General features: G+C 37.4%; 2 protein-coding genes across 4 annotated transcripts in view; one reads left to right on the top strand and one right to left on the bottom strand.

The window, feature by feature from the left end:
- The first annotated feature begins 6,938 nt into the window (after nt 1-6,938).
- Nucleotides 6,939-9,323, top strand: LOC116176799. The gene is made up of 8 exons (XM_031495560.1): nt 6,939-7,043; nt 7,168-7,385; nt 7,666-7,866; nt 7,918-8,251; nt 8,296-8,544; nt 8,591-8,875; nt 8,923-9,088; nt 9,134-9,323. The coding sequence occupies exons 2-8, from the start codon at nt 7,174-7,176 to the stop codon at nt 9,262-9,264; spliced, it is 1,578 nt and encodes a 525-aa protein (XP_031351420.1). The 5' UTR covers nt 6,939-7,043; nt 7,168-7,173; the 3' UTR covers nt 9,265-9,323.
- Nucleotides 9,324-11,626: 2,303 nt separating this feature from the next.
- LOC116176709 overlaps nt 11,627-25,236 on the bottom strand; it is a 49,683-nt gene continuing 36,073 nt past the window's right edge. For all 3 annotated transcript variants that reach the window (XM_031495452.1, XM_031495453.1, XM_031495454.1), the window contains exons 3-11: nt 14,523-14,646; nt 14,157-14,472; nt 13,872-14,103; nt 13,597-13,824; nt 13,396-13,549; nt 13,251-13,339; nt 13,081-13,201; nt 12,855-13,034; nt 11,627-12,802 (exon numbers count right to left, since the gene is read on the bottom strand). In XM_031495452.1, coding sequence (XP_031351312.1) covers nt 11,713-12,802; nt 12,855-13,034; nt 13,081-13,201; nt 13,251-13,339; nt 13,396-13,549; nt 13,597-13,824; nt 13,872-14,103; nt 14,157-14,472; nt 14,523-14,646 — 2,534 coding nt within the window. In that variant the 3' untranslated portion in view covers nt 11,627-11,712. The remainder of the gene's footprint in view (nt 12,803-12,854; nt 13,035-13,080; nt 13,202-13,250; nt 13,340-13,395; nt 13,550-13,596; nt 13,825-13,871; nt 14,104-14,156; nt 14,473-14,522; nt 14,647-25,236) is intronic.

The raw sequence follows: 25,236 nt of genomic DNA on the forward strand, positions 1-25,236 counted from the left end.
ATGAATCTGACGCAATTCAAATGGAATACTTTGTAGCAATTGATAACGAAAATTGGTGTTGAGTCAGTAAACATTTTTTGATATTAAGCCAAACGGCGCATTTTATAAATCGATCGAGATCTCAACAACGGAACATCGTTGTCGCATTCGCGATTACAGCATTAGGTTTGTATTATCGAGTCATTCATCCATCGGTTAGTTCGAAAACTGAAGGTACCATTGCCGCAGTTGATAATTAATGAATTGCATTAACAGGTCACCTTTTATATATCAACCAGTATCTCGGCAACAGAATATTGTAGATCTTAGGGTTTTTTAATCTTCAAAAGAAAGTTTCATTAACTGTCGACGAGCCGCTCATTCGTTCTCCTCATACATATCCGGCATCTAAAATATCCCAATATTGACTTTTGAGAGACTCGGTAGCTTCAATCTACTTCCGAAAAATCCAAAGAATTTATTACATACCTTGTGATCTACACCTGAATACATCTTCGGCACAAATAGAAAAATCTGAATATCTGGGTCGCACATTGGATTAAACACAATTAATTGATTGAGAATGGCAAACATTTATTCCAAAACACATGAAAGAAATAAAACACAATCCCTGAAAGAAAGAAAATCTTGCAAATCTTGTATGCCATATTACCCCACACGCAGACGGTCGACAAATAAAACAAGAAATCTTAAGATTCGTAGTGTACTTAACCACCAGGTTCCACGCCACCTTCACACGACAAGAAAACGGAAATGAAATAAAATCAACCCGCCAACGCCATGATCACCGGAATGAATCCCAGATACCGCATAATTTAAGGCAGGGCTCCCTTACGTTACATGTAAACAACGCTATGACCTGAAGTACGGTATGGAAGGAACATTTTGAATGTGCATTTTGAATCTCGAATGAGCAATAGTGAAACAGATTGTCAACGTATAAGATAATTTGTCACAATTGATTGATAATGAAGTACGATAAATATAAATCACGTATACAAAGCATGATATAAAACAAGTGAGTCATCTTTGGAATAATGAAACCCTTCTGTTAAAAGTAAGATGGAAAATTACATAACTTTGCTGGTCAAATCAAATTATAGACAAAATATCAGTGATTTGCAACTCATATATCGCAAATAGATTCTAAACCGAATGATTTTTGTTAGCAGAATCTCGCCCCCAAAATACGCAACTCGCCCCTCGTCCGAGCCTACAGTTTAGAGGCGACGTCAATCACAGTATTAGGTGTCGTAACTCATTTGGATACAGTTACTTGCAACTCCCGAAGAAAGTGTTAGTTTACAAACAACATAAGTGAGTACACACATCAAACAATTCGATAACTTCCATATACTAAAAAGAATGATCAAAATTTATATAATTATTACTTCTGGTCCAGACCATAAATTGAATAACATTTACACCAAAAATGAAAAAGATTTGATTACAATACGTACAAGGTGAACGGTATTTCCGATTGAGGCTAAATCGTGTCTACTTCAAAAACAAAAATGAAAAATTATAAACAAATATAAAATGTTGCTTACAGAATACAAATAAATCATAAAGAAATGCAAAGATAACTATTAAATAACACAAAAATAACAACAAATGTTTGCGTGACCGCCATTAAAAACAAGATGCCAAACGTAAGCGGCATTGGTGCTCTTTGAGACGCCACAGGCAGTTTTTGCACTCCTAAAATTACGTGGTAGCCAGTTCTCAAAAATGTTGTATATACAGGATGAAACCTCTGAGATTCAATACAGCTTTTTCTTAATAATCCAAATAATCTGGTAGTAAAAGGTTTGGGATACTAGACGCACTTAACTCACACACGAATGCTGACAGCGTCTCAACTTCACTTTGCTTTATAATATAGAATTAGATGACTAACAAAACTGGCTTGATGAATAAGATGACAAATTTTCGGTGGCTGTTCGGACGGTAGAAACTTTTAATCAGAAGAGAACATTAACGAAAGTCCTCGCCTCTTGTATGGCATTGGTAAAGCACAATGCTCATTTTCAATGACTTGATTTAACGTTGCTTTTTTTTAATTTACACATATCCCTATATCACTAGTAGGTACTTTTCTCAGATATCTACTAGAACAATGAGTCCATTTAAAATACCTTAATTTAACTACTTGATTGGAACATTGTCCGAGTTTCATCACTCTCAACATTTGGTTTTAGAGCAAAAGGTATTTGAGATACCCTGTGAACAGTAGAAATACTTATCTCTTTCAATTTAGTTTCTATTTTAAAGTGTTTTATACTAAATTTTAAATATTGTTGAAATTGATAGGATTAACTCAAAAGGACCGTCCTTATATTTATCATTCCTACAACTGATTTGACTTGATACATACCAGACGTCTTTAACGTAGATATCTGTTAAAACAATTGTTAAGTTTGGTTAAATAATTCAATTCCTACCAAAAGGAGACATATTTCAAGAATTACTGACGGTATAACTGAAATGCGCGATTTTGAAAAAAAACGTTGATACTAATTTCGCAAAAAGTGGTTACATCCATTGTACTAAGAGTAGTAAGATAAGCTGAATTATGTAGGCGACATATGCGATAAATTTTAAAGGTGTTGATCGTAACTATTAATGTAATATAAATATAATAATATAGATAAGTAGATTTTATGAGCAATTGGCAATGTAGGCCAAAAAATAAGGAAGTCCCTTTTGGCATCTCCGTTTGTTATCAACCGAATTGCATGAAATTTAAAATGAGCATCACTTTGGTCATAATACGCAATGAATCTAATCAATTCAGCATTCACAATGAACCGAACTTTTTTACTTATGAAGGCATTTAAATGAAATTTGATACTTGGGCACTTGGAATAAACGCAAATGTAACGCCCGTTCCACAATTTGGTTTTGCGCATGCTATAGCCATACCCAGGAGCCCGTTTGCTACATTTGTTTACACGTTTATTATAATATCATGTTCTAAATAAAAGAGTAAATTTGAAAAGCAGAAGTCTTTGTAATTTATTCTAGAACTTTTTATGAAGATTGGATATTTACTCTTTATACGCTGAACTGGTATTAGGTATACCTACCGGTAAATAACACAAAGATGCTTACATTTTAACGTCATGCTTTATTAGAAGCATAACAATAATTGTTATGAAATCATTATCATAAACGTTACGTCTTTTTGTTATTGATATTACAACAGTCGACAGGTGCGGTCTTTTCCACACTATACGCGTGTACTAAAGGGTTAAGTAAAATTATTACGTTAAATAAGCTAGTTACAAGTGACGCTTTTTAAATTTGACACACTATAGCTACTTTATATATTACAGCCGACTCGTCCGCCATGTTGCAGCCCACTGACAATATTTACGTTTGCAAAACGTTCTATGTCCTGCATGTATTGCGTTATTAAAGAAAAGCCATTAATTTTTTGAACGTTTATTAATGCATAAATATAAGAGCTTAGATATTTAACACTTTTTTATGCATAGATTTGGATTGTCAGTGGGTTCCAAAATAGCTGACGAGTCTGCTACCATAATCAAGTCATACGCAAAAAAAGACAAGATTAGTAGGCGCACTGGGCATATCCCTACAGCATTTGTTACAATGCTTTCAACTTTCTACTATCTACTATGAATTAGAGAGCAATTTTTTATACCCGCAAATTCTCTTTTATCGTAGAAACAAGTTATTGTAATCGCTTGATAATTATTTACTTTGAGTTAATCAAGATGATAAAAGTTTAAATAGGCGTCAAAATCTTATATAAGCAAGACTCAAGATTCAAAATTATGTTCCATGAGAGAGAGTCAGAGAAAATGATGTCAAAATCACAAAGGACATTTCCTTGAAACTCCTTAAGCGCAAAAAAAAGTATCCCATTGTTAAAACAGATGTTGCTAACGTCTATATCTCTGTAAAGTAATTATTGGTGCAGTTTATGTCTCGAAATTCTAATCAAGAGATCTATTGGATGCTTCGGTTAAATGCAAATTAAAGACAGCTATCGTTTTATTTCTACGCTTCGAAACTGCTATTCCGTAAGGTATAAAGGAGAACTTGTTTTACTAATTACTATATGAAGCTAAGGCAGTAGGTACTAAGTAATTGCGATATTTTCCATTTAAGTAATAGATCATGATTATAGCGTTTTTAATAAAAGAAAGTTTCGCCAACATTTTCTAATTAAATTAACCGTGGCCATTTATTGGCCATAAATAAATGAAAAGTTGACGATTCTATACATTCCAGTTGATATTGAAAGGTGTTTTTAGTCTGAAAAGTTCAGCGGTAGAACTGGAAGTTTTATTTCATCTTTTCATCTACGCTATTCAGAAATTTCCGATACTATCAAATGGATTATAATTTAAGGGTTGCAATAAATCATATAACGAGTGCAGGAATAAAAAAAGGAAAATATCAAGTTGGTCTGTTTTACATATATTTACAATTCCTTTCAAACAATAAGCCGAAACTATCGATTGATCAGTTATCATTATATCATTTATAATACATTCATGAAAAGGACTTTCAGTCTACTACACTTTCGCTTCCCACTAACTATAACAGTAAATTTTCAAACTTTCATTTGTAAGGCTACTACAGCAGCACTTTTTCTATTTTTTTTCAGAAAATGGACTTTTACATTTCAACTAAAAGAGATCAATTTTAAGGAATTGTTGGGTCCTTCATCTCTCCACAGTCAGTACTTTAGATCATAATAAAACTTATGGCACTTGGAAAAGGCTGTTCCTCCTGGTTTGATCAATATCAGGGTCGTCTCTGCCGAACTAATTATTCATCGTACATCCAAAGTAATTGTAGATACTGGAAAGAAGTACAGTTGTTGTTGATTATGCATCACATAAGGACGTGCCTGACGGAGAAACTAAAACGTCAGTTTGAGCCGGAAGGCTTCTATAGCAGGCAAATATTGTGTTATAAACATCTTAGTTTTTATTTCGGAATGCCTTAAGAACACATTTTGACATTTAAGCATCCCCAACTTCCGCTACATTTGCAATCCGGCCCTGATCTTTTGAATTAATATGCTGCGTTTAAGATTTGCATTAAAAATCTTACAATATTTTAGGTCATAATCAAAGGAAATTATAAAAAGCTATACGAATATGTGATCGTTTTTTTAAATTATCAAACCATTCGCTAGGGTGTTAGTGTTCGTCATTGACACCAGGTTTTGATGTTTTACGGAATGCGCTAAAGCGATTGTACCTAATATTTCATTTCATTCGAGGAATGCACACAAGTGAGAATATATACAGGGGTAGGCGAAATGGTTATATACAGGGCGTGCTAGATATTTTCTTTGACGGAACTTTCAAAGGAATAACTAAAAGATAATCAAGGTTTTGCTTGGGATTATCCCTATAAATTGAACTCTACAAAATTAATGTTGTGAGTTGTGACCACATCTTGTTGAACTAATGTGGACTTAATATCGAACCCAATACTAGTTTGAGGACTCAACATAGGGTTAAACCGAAAAGTTTTTGTAGTAATTAAAAATGTTGCAAATTTTCGTTTTACTACTATTAAAATTCACAAAACATCCTGTATGTTCTTCAAATCGAAATACTCAAAATACCGACAGACAATCAAAAAACAATTATTTTTTTAAAACTACTTAATTCTTCATTCGTCTTTCATCAGCAGCGGCCTTGATTTTAAAACAAAGTTAAAATTTGTTCACAAAACTACACACGAAATAATTGCTAGGTAACATTCTGAAAGAAAATTTCAAATGTTCAGTTTCGCAGCTTTGTGTTTTAATTTGAAACAACTTCCAATATTTGATTGGTTAAAGGATTGGCAAAAAATTCAAGTCGCGGTCCTGAAGTGAAAACAACCTACGTGCTATTTTGTGCCGTAACGAATGGGAGGATTTACTGACTCTCATTTGCAACTTTAAGCCTTTACCTTAACTAAGAAAACAATAAGACTGTACAAACAAGAATCCTGAAACAGAATATTCAGAGAAGATTTTTTAATACAATTAAGGCTGGGTCACGATTTACGCTGATAACTGCATCTCTGACGTAACGTAACATAATGTAATATCGAAACTCCCTATAAGTTGTAGAGGTATAGTTGGTTGTGTGTAATACAATATAACGGAAAATGTTGCTATTCGGGTCTTGGAAGTATGTGTCATTTTCATTCGCAATGTGGGCACCACGAAGGTCACAATTTATTCAGAGTTTACCACGCACCAGGCGTTCGACAAAAGAAATTTAATTTTTGAACAAGAGAACAGAAAACCTCACGTTGCACTAAAACTGCTCCCTTTTAACTAACTTTTTTTTCGAACACGTGTTGAAACTTCTCTCAAATTTGTAACAACTTCAGTTAACTTTCTTCTGTACAGAAACATAAAAATGACCAAGTGCGTCTTCAATCAATCAAATAGAGTGAAACTCCCTAATAAAAATAGCGGAATGAAACGGGTGCTTTCCAACCGTCGCTCTCTTGCAGTCTCCTGCTTGCAGTCTTTAACGAAACTCTTCTTCCATGGTAAAATGAATCACATTCTTTCAGTTTTTTTACATATAAAACGCCAATCAAAATTAGCTTAATAACGCCAGCTCCGCCAGAAGGCATCCTCTCTTACGCCGAACTAATGCGCACATGGTGGCACATCTCCATAACCTATTATCTCCTCTAACAGCAATAAAAAATTTTAGGCTTAATTAAAACTCCTCCGATACCAAATCTCTTATCCTTATCACAAACCAAACGTAATTACAAACAATTCTAAAAGGAACAACAAACAAAAGGATCCTTATTAATGATTAATTGTAGTGTTCTTTCATATGGTGTGGTAATATCAAACTAATAACGCTAGTTTCCCCCATCGCGTCTTTATTTGGTCCCAATTTAACATATATACGAAAGGGCGTCACGATATTAAGTTATCTGCTGTCATGTACGTTACAATGTCAAAAGTTGGTTAATGAATAATTTTTATTTGAATATTGCGTTGTTTATCTAAAAGAAATTATACCACAAACAAGGTAAGCAAGTTTTGTGTAGGTAATTCGTGTGTGTACTTAAATCAATTAATGCGCTTTATCGTATGTACTTGTCCATTTTGTGTGTGGTCCCTTCAAAATGAAATTAAACCGCCTATTTTCGTAGGTCGGAATGGCTAATTCTTCACCTGACCAACTGTATGGCTACCTTACTCCCACTTTTAATTATTGTTATGATGACCCTGAAGGTTATATGGCAGATTACCCGGACAGCGATCTTTTATCGGAAACATCTTTTCCGCCAGCAGGTGGACAAAATATACGAGTTGGTCATCCTGCCACTCAAGAACTCTATGCATGCGATACCTTCCACTTACCCGAAACGTAAGCCTAACAGAATTCGAAACATGCTAAATGTGTTTTGCCCAATACTTCCATACTTAATGAGTCTCGAAAGAGAAATAATATGCTTATCGCATTATCGATTAAGTATGTGAAACGTTACAAAAATTGAGATGACAGAGTGGAACAGAATTGGACACAAACAATAATAATGTCCATCGGGCTATTTTAATCTGACTTTTTTACGCTTCGTGCGCGTCTTCGATTATGTGACGGTTCTATTAATTCTATGAATATTAAATTTGGTTTTCAACGATTTTAGTTACTACGTAAATACCCCCTTACCCATACCTCCTCCTCTTCCGCGACGTTCCAGAGTGTCACCGGTCTACTGTCCATGTTTCAACACCCCAATTGACACAGATTTTAGAGACCATGAAATATATGGTGCGCCACACCACCGAATTCCGAAAATTGCGCCTCGAATTACCCGAAGGCATCCTGTAGCAGTACGGACACCCAGGTAAGGATGTATTGACCATTCATGTTAATGTTAATTTAGTACTTTTTGAAGGTACTTTCGACGCCCAATGTCAAACATCTGCAAGAAACCATCGGTTCTGTGCCTACCGGTTGTTTCCCGACCTGATCCCGCCGTATGCCTTCGAAATAAAAAACCAATCTACCAGTATGTACCGGCAGCAAAGCATCTTGGTCGTCGCCACAGTTTGCCGATGCAGACGCCTGTTGCTGTGAACAGGGAGCACGAAAAAGAACTGCACATGACGCAATCTAGTGTCGATGCGGTTTTAGCACGCTATGACACAATTTGCGAAGGACAAGGCCCCGGGGAAAATTGCGGGTCCATTTCCAGTAAATCCTCAAGAAATCGCAAATTCAAACCAAAGGTATATGACCTCAAACTTACCGAGTTAAAGTGATGCTGTTGCAGACACCACCATCCCTAAAAAAAGAATTTGTGAAAAATAGAGCAGGGCGAATGGATGACAAGAACTCGCCGAGCAAATTACCAGACGTCGAAGCTCTGGAGGTGGAAGACATTACAACCGAGGTCTTAGATATGATGCTGTCAGAATTAATAAATTCTGGTTCTGAGAAGGATGGTACCAAAGATAAGCTACCCCCAAAAAGCTACGACGCAAGGGCTGCAGGAGAAGGAGCCAACATTGGAAACGCTCAGGTTGACTTTCGTCTAATAGTACTGATATACAGCTCTTTTATTACAGAACACCGTCTTCCCCAGTTTCAATTACCAAGATATTTCAAGGAACATTAAAAAATCGCAACCTTACATCAACGCTACTTCGGCACCTACACCCTCAACTCCAAAAAGTTCCAAAGCGGATGTTACAAATGTCAAAAAGGAAAATTGTGGCTCTTCCCTCTCCGCTGAAAACAGCATCTTGGAGTTGCACCGCTCCAAAAGCTACATTCTTAGTTTGATTGATAGAGCGCTAAGTAGAGAGCTTGGTACTGCAACCGATGAAGGTTACCCGTCCATACCAAAGGAGGTAATCCTATATCATTGTAACTATCTTACAGTACCTATATATTTCAGGTTATACAAGTGAGCGCCCGTCAAGCGGCCGGTACCGTTAAGAAACATGATCGAAATTGCGACAACGGTTTATGTTTGCAAGTAACGCAAAATTTAACAGAACCCCATAAAGCTTTCCCCGAAACTGAACTGAAACATGAGAGCTCCTGTAGCTGCAATGTTCAAGGTTGGAAATTTTATTATCGTTCATTGTTATCTTTTTGATTTGTAGACGAGCCCTTATATATGAAGCAGCTACGCCAATTAAAATGGGGCCACTTGAAGCATATACAAATGGAAGCGAGAAGATTGGAAGATCTGGAACGATTTTTAGATTCGTGCAGCTCCTCGCAATCAAATTAGGGTAAATAGACGTCAAATTTTATGGAAACCAAAATGAAAATGGAAATAAAGACACTAATTGCCGCACCTTACTTTCTTGCAAGCTACACTACCTACTAACAATCATTTGTTTGTGGTGTCTAGGTTTTTGGGATCTGAATTAGGAATTTTGAAATTTGTGTTTTGTATTATTTTCTCGGTCTACTCAAGTATCTTTGCACGCTTGATCAGTAAGCGTGAGATAGCTTTTTGCCTTCGTGAAAATTGAGTTAAGTCCAACAAAATCGGCATGCATCCCGGAGCAAAAGGTGAGTGGTGGACTATAGTCATTTCAACATAATTACGTTCCTTCTGGTACACTTACTCCTCACCTACTCACGCAGTAATTTTGCTGCTAAGATTATTACCAGTTTACATCCTTTCTACATCCCTACGGAGAAGGACGCCCAAACCTTTTCGACGATCTTGGATAGTTCGGGATAAAGCTTTAAACATTAACTACAGAAAATATTCAAAGCATTTGACACGGTCCGTGTGCTTATGAGAGGTCAGAGACGAATGACAGTTGATCGGTAAGATTGGGAATAAAACAGTACCATTAAATCCGTAGCTCCTTGTGCTTCACTGGAGCACCTTTTTACATTCTATTCTTTGTTCAAGAAACTACAACTTAATTTATTTACGAGCACGTAGCAAGTCCACCTACTTTTAATTCCGAAACGAAGCGACAATCACCTCAGACTGGAGTACGATCTGTCGGCGGCGGTAGGACGGCTTGCTCTGCGTAATAATATTGAAGTGCCAAGACCGGCCCAATGTTGAGAATTTAATATTGGGCGAACGGTTTATCACCAATATTGCGCCTATGTGGTGAAACAATCTTATTTTTATACACAGTAATATTTATTAAGAAGTAGGCTTAGGGATTTATGTGTATTGTTTATCTCCATGTCTACTTTTAAATGACAAAATTTCTTCTGAAAGGCGCCTAATTTTATGCAACTAAAATAACTGCTTCGAACAAATAAAGATCTGGTTGTCATATTAATTAATTTTTCGAATAAAGGCCGTTTACCCACGTAGTGCATTTGTGTAACTTAGTTACAATGGATACGTCAGATGAAGAGGATTTGCTCATATCCCTCATATGTGAGGAGCCGGAAAATAAAAACGAAGCGGTGCCATTGGGTCCATCCAATTTGCAAATTAAGAAGTAAGCAGGGCGATTTTCACACATTGAAGCCACAATTTTTGAGAATAATTTTATCAATATTTCCGAATGGTCCATCAGAAGTTTCAGCAGCTTGTGGAAATGCTGCGCCGAGAAACGGTCCAAAACGCCACATTTCGCCGCGGGATAGGACCAGCAGATGGCCTGGTAGTCTGTCTGAGGTTCGCATAAAAACACAATTGACATAATATTTACTCGCATTTTTATTAAAAATACTGAAAATAACTGAAAATAGTTAATGACAGGCAACGAAACGTATAATCAATCTAGCAAATAACGAGAATAGCGGATTTTTTTTCAATTTGGATGGGAGTCGGATCAGTGATTGTGCGGTTACGTGTGGCGACACGTTCACCCTCAGGAAATATCTAAGTAGGTACGCGTGGCACCCAAAAGATGAAGCGTCAGTGTAAAAGACGAAAGGTTTTGAGAAGTCAGGGCCTTCACGGGTAGATCAGACGTAATTATCAGAAATATGGTACAATACCCATACGATCACGAAAATCTATGCCCAATGTATAATCAGTACTCGATGTAGGTACTACCAATAGAGTAATAATTACAGTTCGGGTTTTCAGAGTAATGAGCGTCGTCACATAACCCAAAGAAGTACTAGTGCTACCATCAGCAATAACACATGACTTAGGTTGATTAATAAAACGTAAACATACATGTTGTAACTTGGAAACTAGGGTTTCATTAATAACAGATATCGACCCGAAAAATGTTGACTTCAAATAAGGTCGTAAATCTTGGCCCACATGTGACAGTGAAAAGTCTAATTTTGGTTGAAGCGACATCGTCTTGGTAAATACACCATAGGCAGCTACCGACGACTTCTGAAATCCCTCTGGGTCCGTTTCCCGAACAATATCTACACGCACACACCGTACCGCACATAGCGCCACACTTGTAGCAAGCCGTTAACGTTATACCAAACCTCGCGTTTCCCTCAAATAAATCAAATCCGGTTTTAAATAGTCAAGTAATCTCCCCCCACCCTCCCTCCCTCTCACTCTAGCCATACGAACGTTAATAATTGTAATTTTAAAAAAAGGTTACCAAGAACAGACAAGAACTACTAGGTAAGGGTAAGCTATAAGCTGGAAGATAAAACGATTTTTGGATTCGTGCAGCTTCTGGAAATCAAACTAGTATAAATAGTATTTATTTTTCGTAAAAAATTTATGTAAACAAAAAAGGAAATATTTACATAACAGGCACTATTTACAACACATCTAATTGGCTCCACTCTTAGTAATAGGTATATACTTCAGAGGCTGAACGTTCTTGTCAATCACCGGTAGGTTGACGTAAATCTTGTCATCCGATCGTACGTCCTCATCTGAGGAACTAAACTGACCCAACTTCTCATCGGTTAGATTTTCTTCGGAAAAATCCCGCCCAGACTCGTGTGACCCAAACTCCTTCCTTTTAGAAATCTTTTGTATGTGACTGTAGCTTGTTGATATTGGATTTGCGGAACTTGTTGCTAGATCGAAAGTTTCCGACCCAATGTGCTTTGTAATATTGATAGGGATTGTATCGTCAAAGCTCAGTGGCAAGTACTTGATGGACCGATCGGGTGCAATAAAATCTCGTATGATTTTCGGAGTGTGTGCGCTCACAAATGGCAAAATCGTTTCTCTCGCATACTTCTCGGCTTGTTCAAACATCCTAGCAAGCTTGACCGGTAAAATTTGTACTGTGGTGAAGATCGAGCTAAATCCACCGAATTCCGCGGGTTTTTCTGTGGTGTGTTTGTTGCGTTCTTCTCCTTTCAACACGTTTACGTCCCTTGCACTAACTGCGGACCATTCGTCTTTACCCGTGTCGTAAAAATCGAATGGCTCCTGTCGAGCGTTTCGTTTGGATAAGTCCTCGTTGTCAAACGCCTTCTTGGTTGTTGTGGAGCCTAAGATTGGCTCTGAGATTTCCGATTTGTCATCCACGTAGCTATGAGCTCTGGCATTCTTGCGATTTTGCGCTTTCAAGACTGGTTCCACAATTTCGTGTGGAGTAGCGTTGTTGGTGTGATTGAAGTTGGGCGAATCTTCCTCATATTTGACGTTCAACGCGCGACTCGTTTCTTTTTCGTCCTCAACCGCATTCTCTTTATCACTATTTACTAGCCATGGAATGTTAAATATTGATATGGCGTTGCTTAATGAAAGTCTATTTTCTGTCTTTTCAAGAGTTTCTGCACTAGTTGAATTTTGGTCTTCGGTATTGTTTGCAATTTCCTGCAGCTGACAATCGCCTTTATGTAAAGGCAGCACCAATGGCTTTCCAGATTCTAAAATAATCGACTTCTGACAAATTGAAGATCTGAAACACGATAAGTTACTATTACTATTTAAAGTTTTTGTTACCAACGTACATTTGTCCGAAGCTATCACTCAATGTGATTTTATCAATTTTCCAGTGCGTTAATCCAGACGATATCCATCCGCTGTAGGCTGTGTACAGTATTTCGATTTTGGTGGGATCAGCTAGTATGGGATGGGGTACAAACATTCTAGAGATCTCGTGCCCAAGGACCATTTCCTCGTCATCCTTTCTAATAAAGTTGTTAGTGCCAATATGAAAGATTTCGTCATACATACTTAGTCATTACAAAGGTTTCATTTAAAGTTGAATCTCCCAACAACATGACCTGCAGTTTTCCGTAACTAACGACGGGAACATCCGTACTGCTCGTTTTAATATTTATTTTGTATTGATGCGCTGAAATGTGCTTATGAAAACTGGTTGTGGAGTAGTAATCGATCATTACCACAAAACGGTTCTTCTTCCCTTGTAATAAGAAAAAGCTGTCCTCTTCCGTGCCAGCGATCAGCGTAGTATCCCATATTTCCGCACTCTCTATTTGTATAAAAGAAAAGATGACGTCTTTGGTTAACTATTGGAGATATTATTACCGCTCATCCGTGCAGGGGAAGCAATTCCCTTCCAAAAAATCACCGTAAGAATTGCAAGGAAATGCAGGAAAATGGCAACGTGGAGAAACGGAATCCGTAAAAAATTTATAGGCTCTTCTATGATTGCATAAAGAACGACCCTCTATTGATGATGCTAAAATTGTGAAACATTCAACTGGCAATGTCAGTGAAGTAACTCACACCAAATAATGTCAGTAACGGCTCCCAAGAAAATATGGGAACATCCCTTTTGCATCCTGCCACCATTCGGGTAAAAGTCAACGTGGCCCAAAGGTTGCCAAGAACCCAACCCGCCCAAAATGAGATTTTCCCCATTACTATGGATAACGTCCACGAAATGCGCATCGGTTTGGTCCAATCTCGCGCGTGGGTCTTGTGATTCAAATAATGGACCAGCCGGATCAAGACCTATATGTAGATAAAATAAAATAAATCCAAACGAGAATGATAACTACCGGTGATTCGACTGATATTTCCCAGGTTAGCGCCCGCGAAACCCGCCACATGGGCACCCAAACTGAAACCGATCAAGTGCACTTTACTCTCCATCAGCCCCGACTTTTCCATTAACCCCTTCAGCAAATTCGATACCTGCCTCCCAACCAACCTGGTATTAATCACCGCTTTTACGTAGTTGGGCAATTCGGCACCCTTTGACCAGTCCACGCAAATGAGGTTCATCTCCTCCTGAAAAATTAAAATGATTTGAAACGTTACTTTAATTATATCCTCTTACTAACAACAGCCATTAACGCGCTGCGCATTTCATATACCCATATATGACTACAGTCGCTACCGAAACCGTGAATTAGAACTTTCGTCGGAAGTTCCTTATTAAATCCCCTGTCGCCCCAGTTAAACGCATCGGACAAATTCGAAAACGGAATTTCCAAATGTGTAAATCCGCTTTTTCTACTTTTATGACTAGGATACAAGAAAAACTTGGTGTTCACGTCTTCGGGCGGCCCCGGCACCATTTCCAAATACGCGAACGGTCCCTCTACCTCAAAACACCCAAGATCTTCGTAACAAGCTTGCGGTGTTTCTCTTTTCTCTCTGAAACCTTACGTGTGAAAATCGCGCAGTAGTCAACACCGAAAATCTACCTCCTATCGAGCTGCTTTCGAGCTTCCCATTCTTTTATAGAACTAACGACTGCATTGTAGATTTCTGCGTCGTGAATTTCGTCGAGTTTCTCCTGGGCTGGACTCGCCCATGGTCCCGAGTTAACTGAAAAAATAATTTGCGTTAGTTGACAGACAAACGGAACGGAGTAGATTTAATGTTAAAAGAAACAACCGAAATAAACTAAAATGAAATTCTTTAAATCAATTTCTATTTCTTCCACCACTTGTGGTTTCCCAATTTATTTATTTTTTGCTGACCAACTGTTATTTAAATAAATCAATATTATGAAACTAAAACTTTCTGTTTTATGGCTTGGTGATGTTTCTTACACGAATTACTTTGACTCTGGTAAATTTCGTAGAACATTTTGCATAATGGCGATGCATATTTATAAAATCCACGTAGCGAAAATGTATAAGAAAACACAAACGTTGCTTTGCATTTTTGATAACTTTGATTTTTCTCCTATGCGTCATTGAGTTCCATATACCCATTGACCGTTTAATTGCTTTGGAAAGTCTTAGCGACAATCTGTCGGCGATAACAAGAGATAATATTATCTTAATGAGATTCTTGTGATCAAAAATGCTAATGTAGAGTTACGTGCTGCGAAAGTATAAAAAACGACAACTTACAAAGTTAAATGTCCGTGGGATTGTGAACTCCTTAATAACAAATGAGCAAAAAACTAATCAGATTAATTTGTGATCAAAAATGGCTAATTTCATTAATAAAGCACCATTTTGGAGCAAAAATTAATTTAAAAGAGTTAGGTAAGGATTCATCCGGAGGATATTTTTGAAGGTATTCAGTTTTGAGCCGGCGGCCAAGTACCGCTCAGTGCGAATAATCCGAGTACCTGCTAATCGCGTCCAAAATCAACACATTTTATTTGAGCAAGTTGTCAGTGCTTACCTAAAGTTCGTAGTAACGAACAGTGAAAAATCGAAAAATAGGATTACTGTATGATTTAATTTCAACCAGAAAGACGTTCCGTTAATAAAGTTGTTGAATGCGCTGAAAGATCATCAAAGAAGGATGATAAGTATAAAAGCGTTAGTTAGGGGAAAATCAACTTTAATCGGCGGGAATAGCCGTTTTTTTTATCAATCAATATAAATGCGGTGTAGCAGTTTGTGTAGAATTAACCTTCTTGGAACAATCAGAATAAGTGAACGTATTAAAATGGTTTTGAATTACACGCTGGAAATCGGTCGTGGTAAGTTACTTTTGCAACTCTGAAAATGAAGCATAGCTTTGTAAAAATAAGGTGTCATCACCGAATCCGAAAGTCAGTATACAGCTCTCAAAGCTGGTTTATCCAATTGAAATTGATAAAATACCGCTATTCCACCATTGACCAGGCGGGAAGAATAGATTCGAAGATTGGCGTTGAGGGAAAAAGATCCAGATACATTAGCGTTTGGTTAACCGAGCTTAGAAAAAGAGTTTAGGTAAATTCAGGACGACCTCGTAGTCCAGTTAGAAAGCTCCAAGTGGGAAAAAGTCACGGTGCGTAGAAAGAGACTGCGTCAGTGGTAGAGCGTTGGGCTACATAGCCGGAGGTCGGGTGTTCGAACCTGTGCCGAGGTAAGAATTTTTCATCTGTGGCAGAGATGTAAATTTCCTTACATCGGTTTCGTGCATTATGTCAGCTACTCCGAATTAGGTTTTCCTGCAGTTTTCCTAATTCGTAAGGTAAATAACGTAGTAGTATAGAACAACTTAAGATCCTCTGCAGAACCACCTCTAAAAAGCAATAACGTGGGTGACTCTGTAATTGGGCGAACCCAGAACAATAGGGACAATATACAAATAAATAAAGCGTCTTATATTGGAATTGTTTAAAAAGCGAATAGTCGTTCCGATCAGTACAGCGTAAATCGAGCGTATAAGTTGTAATCGCCAGTTAGCAAAAGAGTGCCATTTCACATAAATTAAAGTGTGTTATGAAAAATTACGCCAAGGGCAGTGGCGCATTAAAAGTCAACAGCGCCCTAAGCCCTCAAGAATTTTGCTTGCCCCATATCAGACAAAAGATAACATTTTTTACGGCAATAATTGAACAACTTTTACGAAATTTAAGACAAAATCAAATACATTTACATAATAAACAAACCATACATTGTATTTCTATAAAGCGCAGATAGCGAACGTAATCTATTAACAAGGGTATGATTCTGAGACGTCTGATTTCAAATTTGAAGCTACAGGCACCCTTAGCATGTATAGAGACACCGGCTGATCAGTTGTTAATGTTCACTCGATGTTTAAACTCAAAACTAGCGACTTCAATTCTTTGTGTATAAATCTGCCTTTTTTAATATGTTTAACTGTTTCGTTCGTGAAGAGGTAAATTCCGGAATTTAAAAGTACTTAGAGGCATTCATCTGAAAATACAAGTTTAATCTAAGGTTACCGCAACCGGGACCTTCAAATACCTTCTGGCCTGGAGAAGGTCCGACTGATTAAGGAATGTATTTCGTGCATTTTAAGAGACTTCGGAATGTTATTTTTCACATATGGGAAAGAAATGAAGTCGCTTTGAAATCTATTTGAGCCGGCCATTCTTTGGCTTATCAAATGTATTAAATTAACGTCATATTTAAAATATTCAAGTAGGTAATTTGCATTTAAGGTCACATATGGAAATTACAGCAGGAACTAAATCCTTGCTAATGGGTTCCTAGGTAATAATTTTTTACAAAATAACATAAGGCTTTTACATTTACAGGCAATGTAAATTTGTTCAAATGTATTAGTCACAAGGTGTATCTTATTGTGAAGAAAGTCGTTTGTATTTTTAATTTTCCATGGTTATTTAAATAGGGATATTTAGAAAAGAGCGTGGTCACGATTAAGAATTTCTGTGATCAAAATTCAGAATAAAATCAATCAAGTTATGAAGAGAAACAATGTAAAGTCAAGTGGAAAGTGGATCTAAATTTAGTTTATTTTTAATCAATATATTCATTTCTTTTACTTTAGACTTTAGATTCAATTCTCGGCTCCATACAGCAGAAACACGATATACCAACTTGAATAGGCTCCCGTTTGTTTGGGACATTCTGAATGAGGAATTGGGAGAATCCTTTACAAACGCTGAAACGACTCCGGCAAGGACTGCAGATTGGTTGGGAGACAACAGGCGACACCTGCTGGAGTTGCTGCAACGAAAAACCACAAAGTGTCCAACCAATAGGCGAAGGAATGCGCTTAAAAAAATGAACACCAATTTTGTTTTTCTTTTTGAAATTTTAAAAGATTACTTTGGCAATTTCTGTCACTTAATACATACAGTGTGTCCCAGGAAGAACGTATACCATAGGGAAACGGCAATGTATTTTTTCGCCGAGGATCCACGAGGTCTTTGAAATTAGACCCCAAGATTCAACTCCAAGCTCTTTCTAGCAACAGAAGAGCGATTGCGTACGTTTAATGCTAGCCTCAAATACATGTCAAACAAAGGCCTCGATTATAACGTATGGGTACTTGATAATTTTGAATTTTAATGTACGAAAACGTTTAGATAACTCAAAATACGAATAAGACCTATTTGGACCGTCTTAGATTATATTTTGAATGATACACATTCGATATGAAAGTTATTAATGAAAGTGGTGTAACTAAAACCAATCGGCTTGCGCCTCCTGCTTTTAACGTTACACATTTTGATGCTCATATCGAACTTGTATCATTAATCACTATAATTAGTTGCATAATGGGTGTATAATCCGAATGAATAATGCAAACGGTATTAACCGATCACATTTCTTAACACCCGGATCAGGATCAAACCCGGATCAAATAGATTTGTCCAACCAGCCCATAAAGTTCTCCATTACATAATTAGTCTAATTACCTACAGCCGAATACGAATACCTATGAATTGATTCTGTCTGCGAGACGTAAAAGCTAAATACATTCAAGCATCTTTTCTAAAATGGGAAATAAACTCGCAACAAAAGAATCATAATTAACAAATTTCTCTTCCAGCAAAAGTGTATCTACTAACCTAAATTTCAAGCTGACCTCAGGTGCGTCTACTCTGCAACCAATTAATTTGCGAAATGAAGCGCTATAATTTTTTAGGTAATGGACATTTTTTTCCAATCCTTTCTAATTAGCACTTCAGCGTAGAATTACATAATGGCTTTCAGTTAATCACTCTTACCTACTCCCTTCTTTGTGTTTAATAACCTCGCTGTAATTACCTGCTTCTGTTTTAATTATCATGTCCAGAAGATGACGCGGCGCGGGGAGACGCGCCAGACACGTTTCATACACAAAGTCATTTTTTGCATAATTAATTTACATATTGGGGTCACTGTAATAAATTCTGCGTGGAAATACGTTTTGAATATTTATATGCATTTGCGGTGCCTATTTTTTGAGTTAGAGAAACTTCTAAGCAGTTACCACGAAACAGGTACTTAAAATATAGCAAAATCACTGTGCAATTGCATTGCATCCTGTAAAAAAAAATCTTATTAAATAGAGCGTATTAAATATAATCAATATTTAGCTTACGATATTTAATGAGCATTGATCGATTAGTATTACAGTTCTTAAACCATAAATATCTGGTGAGTTCACTGCAGCGTGCTTTGTACGACTTTTCTTACTGAAAAATGCCTATAGAGCATTCGCACCTTAGTATGCAGTATGGGGTCTTATGGACTATATCCCTCCTTTACTAATTTGCGTCATTCTTCAATAACGCTATCCTTATTCCTTACCGCAATGATGCCAAACTTACATATGATTGAATTTAAGCTTTAAAACAAAATATAACGTCAAATCTTCTTGTATTGTCATTACGTGTGTGGTTCGTTTTTGTCTTTCGTATTTAACACATTTTATTGTCTCATTGCTTTAAAAATCGTTCTTTTAAGAACGCCTCCATCTCGTACTTTATATACAAGGTAACTTTGAGTGTTCTTGTAGAACCGTTATTTGATTTCATCTTTTTAGAATATCCCATTAAATGGAAGCCGAAGCTGAAGCAGGATCTGCTAACGTGAAACGCCATAAAGGAGAGTGTTTTAGCCGGAAGGAGAAACACCTCATTATCAACGTGCTGAACTATTTCTCGGGAACGATGAACGTTACTGCAGCTGTGAAAGAAGCAAGTAAAGCTTTATGTTGTTCTGAACGGAGCATCTATGCCATTAAAAAGGAAGACGGAAACGAAGGTGTATCAAGCCCGAAAAAACGCAAGCAAAGAAAAGGGAAACAAAGCAATGATCGTCTTCATGTGTATGATGAAAATGTGCAATCAGTTATTCGACGTAAAGTGCATAACTTCTTCATTACAAATATTCCACCAACTATGAACAGCATCTTAGCTTCCGTAAATGACGATAACGATCTACCCAACTTTAAACGCACCACATTATTCAATCTCTTGAAAGATATGGGTTTTGAATTTAAGAAGGTTGGCCGCAAGAGTATCCTTATTGAACGGGATGATATTATACGATGGAGACATAAATACCTACGTCGCATCAGGAAGTTGAGAGAAGAAGGTGCTTAATCTTTTTATTATATTTAATTGCAAATTACATAATATTTATATTTTAGGTAAAAATATTGTGTATACGGATGAGTCATGGGTTAACATTGGTCATTCGGTGAGCAGGGCGTGGCATGACACCACCGTTGAAAGCAATCGTCAGGCATTCATCAAAGGACTCAGTACAGGTTTAAAATCACCCACTGGTCTAGGGCCTCGCTTTGCGTTAGTACATGCTGGTGGTGATAATGGTTTTATTCCGGGCGCGGAACTGACTTTTCTCTGCAAAAAGAACACTGCTGATGCACACAACGAAATGGATGCAGACACTTATGAAAAGTGGTTTTTTGAACAGCTTCTACCAAATGTGCCACCGAATTCAGTCATTGTTATTGACAATGCCTCGTACCACAGTAGAAAGTTGGAGAAGATACCAACAATGTCGTGGAGAAAAGAACACATTATAGATTGGCTTCGTGAGAAAAATGTACCGATTGAAGAAAATCCATTAAAACGAGACCTACTGGCTTCTGTTGCGCATGTTCGGCATCACTACGACAAAAATAAGCTTGATGTTATTGCACAAGAAAAAGGTTACGAGATTCTCCGTTTACCTCCATACCATTGTGAATTAAATCCCATTGAAATGGTGTGGGCTCAAGTTAAACATCATATCAAAATGAATAACAAAACATTTAAAATAAAGGACATGGAAGAATTAATAAAAATGGGTTATTCACAAGTTACGGTTCAAAATTGGCAACATTATGTCAATCACGTGAAAACTATCGAAGATGGCATGTGGGCAGCAGATTATCTTCAAGATGATGTTGAAGAATTTATAATTCAAGTGTCGCAGTCATCTTCCGATGAATTTCAATTCGATTCCAGTGACTAATATGTATACTGTACATTTGTAAATTTTTGGGGACTTAATAAATACAAGCTGTTCTCGGCCACATTTGACAAACAATTACAACTTGTTATTAATTTACCTTTTTGACTTCTGAGGTTAGGTTAAAAAGTAATAAATAGTGTCTAAACTACCGTTTTACGGTGCAGTAATCGATCCTATAATAAGTTTGGCAAGCATGTACTGTTTCTCCATAAGCCCCATACTGCATACTAAGGTGCGAGTGGTCTATAGATAGAGGTTTATTTTTCATGAAAACGTAACATCTGCGGTATAACTAAGTTATTGGTTTCAATTCATTGTGCATGAGAGACTGATCTATAGTATTTTTGGATAGTTTTATTTGACTCTCTTCCACCATTAGGTACAATAGTTCGTTGCAGTGCTGATTTAAGAGAATTCTTTTTGGTAGTTGGTCGGTCTTCCATAATCCCTGAAATTGAAAGGTGAAAACAGCCTACATATTTAAGCGAACGCAATTTCTTCATCCATAATTTCCAGTTATGTTCCTAAATGAACCTCACATAAACAACACATAAAACGCGCGGCAAAGGAACGCTGGTGAAATGTAAATGAATAGACCTAAAAGTATAATAATGTAACTACATTACCACTTGACAATAACATATCTCCTGGGTAACAGAGTAGCAATCCGCATGAATTTTCTAAATTGCCAAAATACGTTACGCGTCCGACTCCATTTGGAAAAAAAGCCTTGTACATCTGACGCCTTTTCCACATAGTGTAACGCACAACAAACATAAAATGAATTTATTGCCGAAAATTGTGCGAGAAGATCGCATTTTAGAATTACATCTGACGTTCGGTTTAAAGGGGACGTTGGAGCTTACACGCCAGCAATCTCTAAGTGGAGTACAAGAAGCACTCACGTCACGTACCTACTTCCAAATGTGCCGACATCAGATTCGAAGAGACTAGCGTGATTGGATTGCGATTACAAGTTCGGCATACGCTATTTTCGTACAAGTGCTTAGTGTCACACACACGCACAAACAATTGAGTGAGGCCTCCGACTCCGAAACCACTGAGGATGGCATCAATTAATAATTAGAATAGAAATTAATGCTAATCTCACATCTGAATAGGCGCAACGTGTTCGAACATCAGATCTGTAACAAGCACCGAATAAGATCGATGTGGAAAACATTTTCCTTCGCAACTGTTATGGAGATCATTTATTAACGTTTCTTTGCCATTTTAGAGTAAATTTGTTAGACGTGCTATCTCAATGCCTTGATTGGAATTCTCCCTGCTGAACGAATGATCCCAACTCAACTCACACGACTTGGCATGCACTTAATGTAAATAACAGGCAGAATTGAAACATGATTGAATTATAGATGAGCTGGTAGGTAGTGGCGCTTTTAGAGATGTAGGTATGTATCAAATGAAAACCTTTAGAAATCAGGGAGAACGTAAAAACCAAATTTCATTTTATTTCAATTTGCATAAATTATTATTTCTATCTTCATAAATCAAGTAGAAATTATCGCTATATTCAAGTCGAAAACGTATGCCCTGTTGTTTAAAGGGGATGTTTGTGACAATTCAGACTTCAGAGCCGGTCAGTGGAGCCTTTGACAATTGTACAGAAAGACAACACCGCGTGTCTGGTGGGTAAATGAAGTATAACGGTATCTATATATACTCAACGGGGCCCGTTAACTTGCCCCCCCCCCACCCCCCACCTAGTGATTTGATTGCCATATTATGCGCTCACATGCGCCACCGATAAATAACTCTTTTGCGCCATTATCGTTTTTTAGCAATCTGAAAAGACATTTGAGAGAGGCCAACTATACGTAGCCCCCCATGTATTTGTCGATGCACTACTTAAATTAAAGCTAGCGCCATCACGGTTAGTCATGATAAGTCATGACAAATTCATTTCATTTTTTACCCCAATAAAATACCTCCTTTGCTAACGCGCTGGTGGTAAGAATAAAAGCGAAATCGACAAATTTCAGTTTTTCTGGCATATCTTCGGAAGTAATCAGAATGTTCTGGTGTTTTTTAAAGCATGATAATAGCTCTTTAGTTGAGCAATTTTTCCCTAATTTAACCATCATCATATTTTCCATGGTTTCGGAGATCCCCATGCTACACATCCTAAAAGACTATAATGGAGCATTTCTAAACATTTCTGTTTACGGTGCATTTGAGTGCATGATGAGATGAGAGGTACAAGGTAGTGAAAAAAACATCTTAAAAAACGTAACTTTTGAAAATGTCAAATTAGTCTCTTCTCCAATTTTTAAAAATTTGTTATGGCTTAGCCGTGATTACGCTAGCTTTAATTCAAGTGTGGCCAAGTGGCCCAATTAAGCACATAACCGCATGTATCGAGTGGCACAGATACCGATAGCAAAACGCGTTATGGGGGGCCACGTTCACTTGGCTCCTACCAAATATCTTGAAGGACATCGAAAAAACAAGAATGGCGCAAAGACATCTTTTTGCGGCGCATTTTAACGCATACCTAGGAGTACAATTTAGTATCGAAACATGATTAAAAAAAATAACTTTTAAAAACGTTGCCCCCCCCCACTTTTTAAAAATTTGTCATGTCCTAACCGTGATGGCGCTAGCTTTAACTCAAGTGGATCAGGTGGCATAGATACCAGCATGAAAATACATAGTGGGGGGGGGGGGGGGAGGCTACGTATACTTGGCCCCTCCCAAATGTATTTTCGGTTTACTAAAAAAACGACGAATATCCATCAAATCTCTAAGTGGGAGGGGAGGGGCAGGTTAACGGACCCTGCTCAACGTTTAACTAGCCCCTCCGGCATTTTTTTGATGGGGATAGATAGATAGAGAGAACCCTGAGCATTTTGTGCAAATTTTGTTACATTTTTCTTTAAACCCACCTTAAACTTACAAAAATCCATGTCTGATCCTGAATTAAAATGCAGGTTGCGTCGTTGAGTAAAAAATAAGGACATTGTTATTCAATGGTCACATGCGTTAACTTATTTCCCATTCAAGGATCAAAGAGCTCGTAACACCGTAATTTGTGCTCGTTTTGTACTATTTTGAGCGCATTTTCCAACGAAGATGAGTTGCAGTCACTTTCTCTGTCTGCCCGCCCGGCCGTCTGTCCCTCCGATGCCTTAACTACTCTTACAGTTTTACAGATGCTTCTAGTAAAGCAAACATATCGCATATTGTAAACACCAAGTGTGCGTAGGCGCAGCTTGCGCGATGCGAACTTTCTTATTTATGGAGACCGTAGATGCTTCTAGTAAAGAAAACCATAGCACATTTTAGGAAATGCGCTAAAGTTACTCGCCTTAGAGCAAAAACCTTTTTTTTTATTTTTTAGTTGTAGCCGTAAGTTGAGATTCCGAGGTTTAGCTTTTATATCAACGTTTGGGTCGCCTTCCTGGGTCTGCAAGCTGGTTTCGGTTTTTCCTTGTTCCCAAGTCTATTATCCCCCTGCATTGTTGCTGGGTGGCTTGGTAGCTATACATTACCCCCCATTCCCCATAAAAGAAGAGGGTTCAGAAATGAGGCCAGCAATCTACCCTGGATAAAACACCAAAAAGCGCTCAAGAAGAGAGTTTCTGCAAAAAACGGCAAAATGTCAATTTTCAGGGGCTCAAACCCCTATAGAAAGGGTTCCCACTAACCGAAGGGGTAACCTTTCGAAAATTGTTTTTTTAAAGTCTCGAGAAGCTTCATGCAAAATTGGATGCTTGTAGCCGGCTTGTAAATATAATGTCAAAATTTTAAAGTAAGCGACCTCGGTATAGCACCATTCGGGACCTATCCAACCGGCATATGATTGTCATGTCATAGATCTGTTACACATACGCAATTTTCCCGGATGAATACTTTAGATCCGTCACCTAAATCATGTATGTACAGTGTCCTACACTTATTTTAAACCGTTTCTTAAGGGTTTAAAATTGGAATAAAAGAAATTAAATTATGTACTTGATTACAAAAATTCCCTGCAACAAATTCAATACTGATTTCCCCCACGAAAGGAGTTTTCGTTGTTATAATCGTTTGAATTTCGTTAACTCTATATCAGGAAAATGGTTCATCACACGAAATATGTGTAAAATGTTTTGACGGACCAAAAAAACTGAAAATATACAGGGTGTTGTATTTAAAATATAAAAATACCAATCGATGTCTCCGTGCGTTTGTACTCCCCTATTTATTGATTATCGAATTTACCGAACTAACTAACTACTGCCATGTATAGTTTCATCTACGGTACCTTAATACCGGG

The sequence above is a fragment of the Photinus pyralis genome, unplaced genomic scaffold, assembly GCF_008802855.1.
Source record: "Photinus pyralis isolate 1611_PpyrPB1 unplaced genomic scaffold, Ppyr1.3 Ppyr1.4_LG7, whole genome shotgun sequence".
In the NCBI taxonomy this organism is placed as follows: domain Eukaryota; kingdom Metazoa; phylum Arthropoda; class Insecta; order Coleoptera; family Lampyridae; genus Photinus; species Photinus pyralis.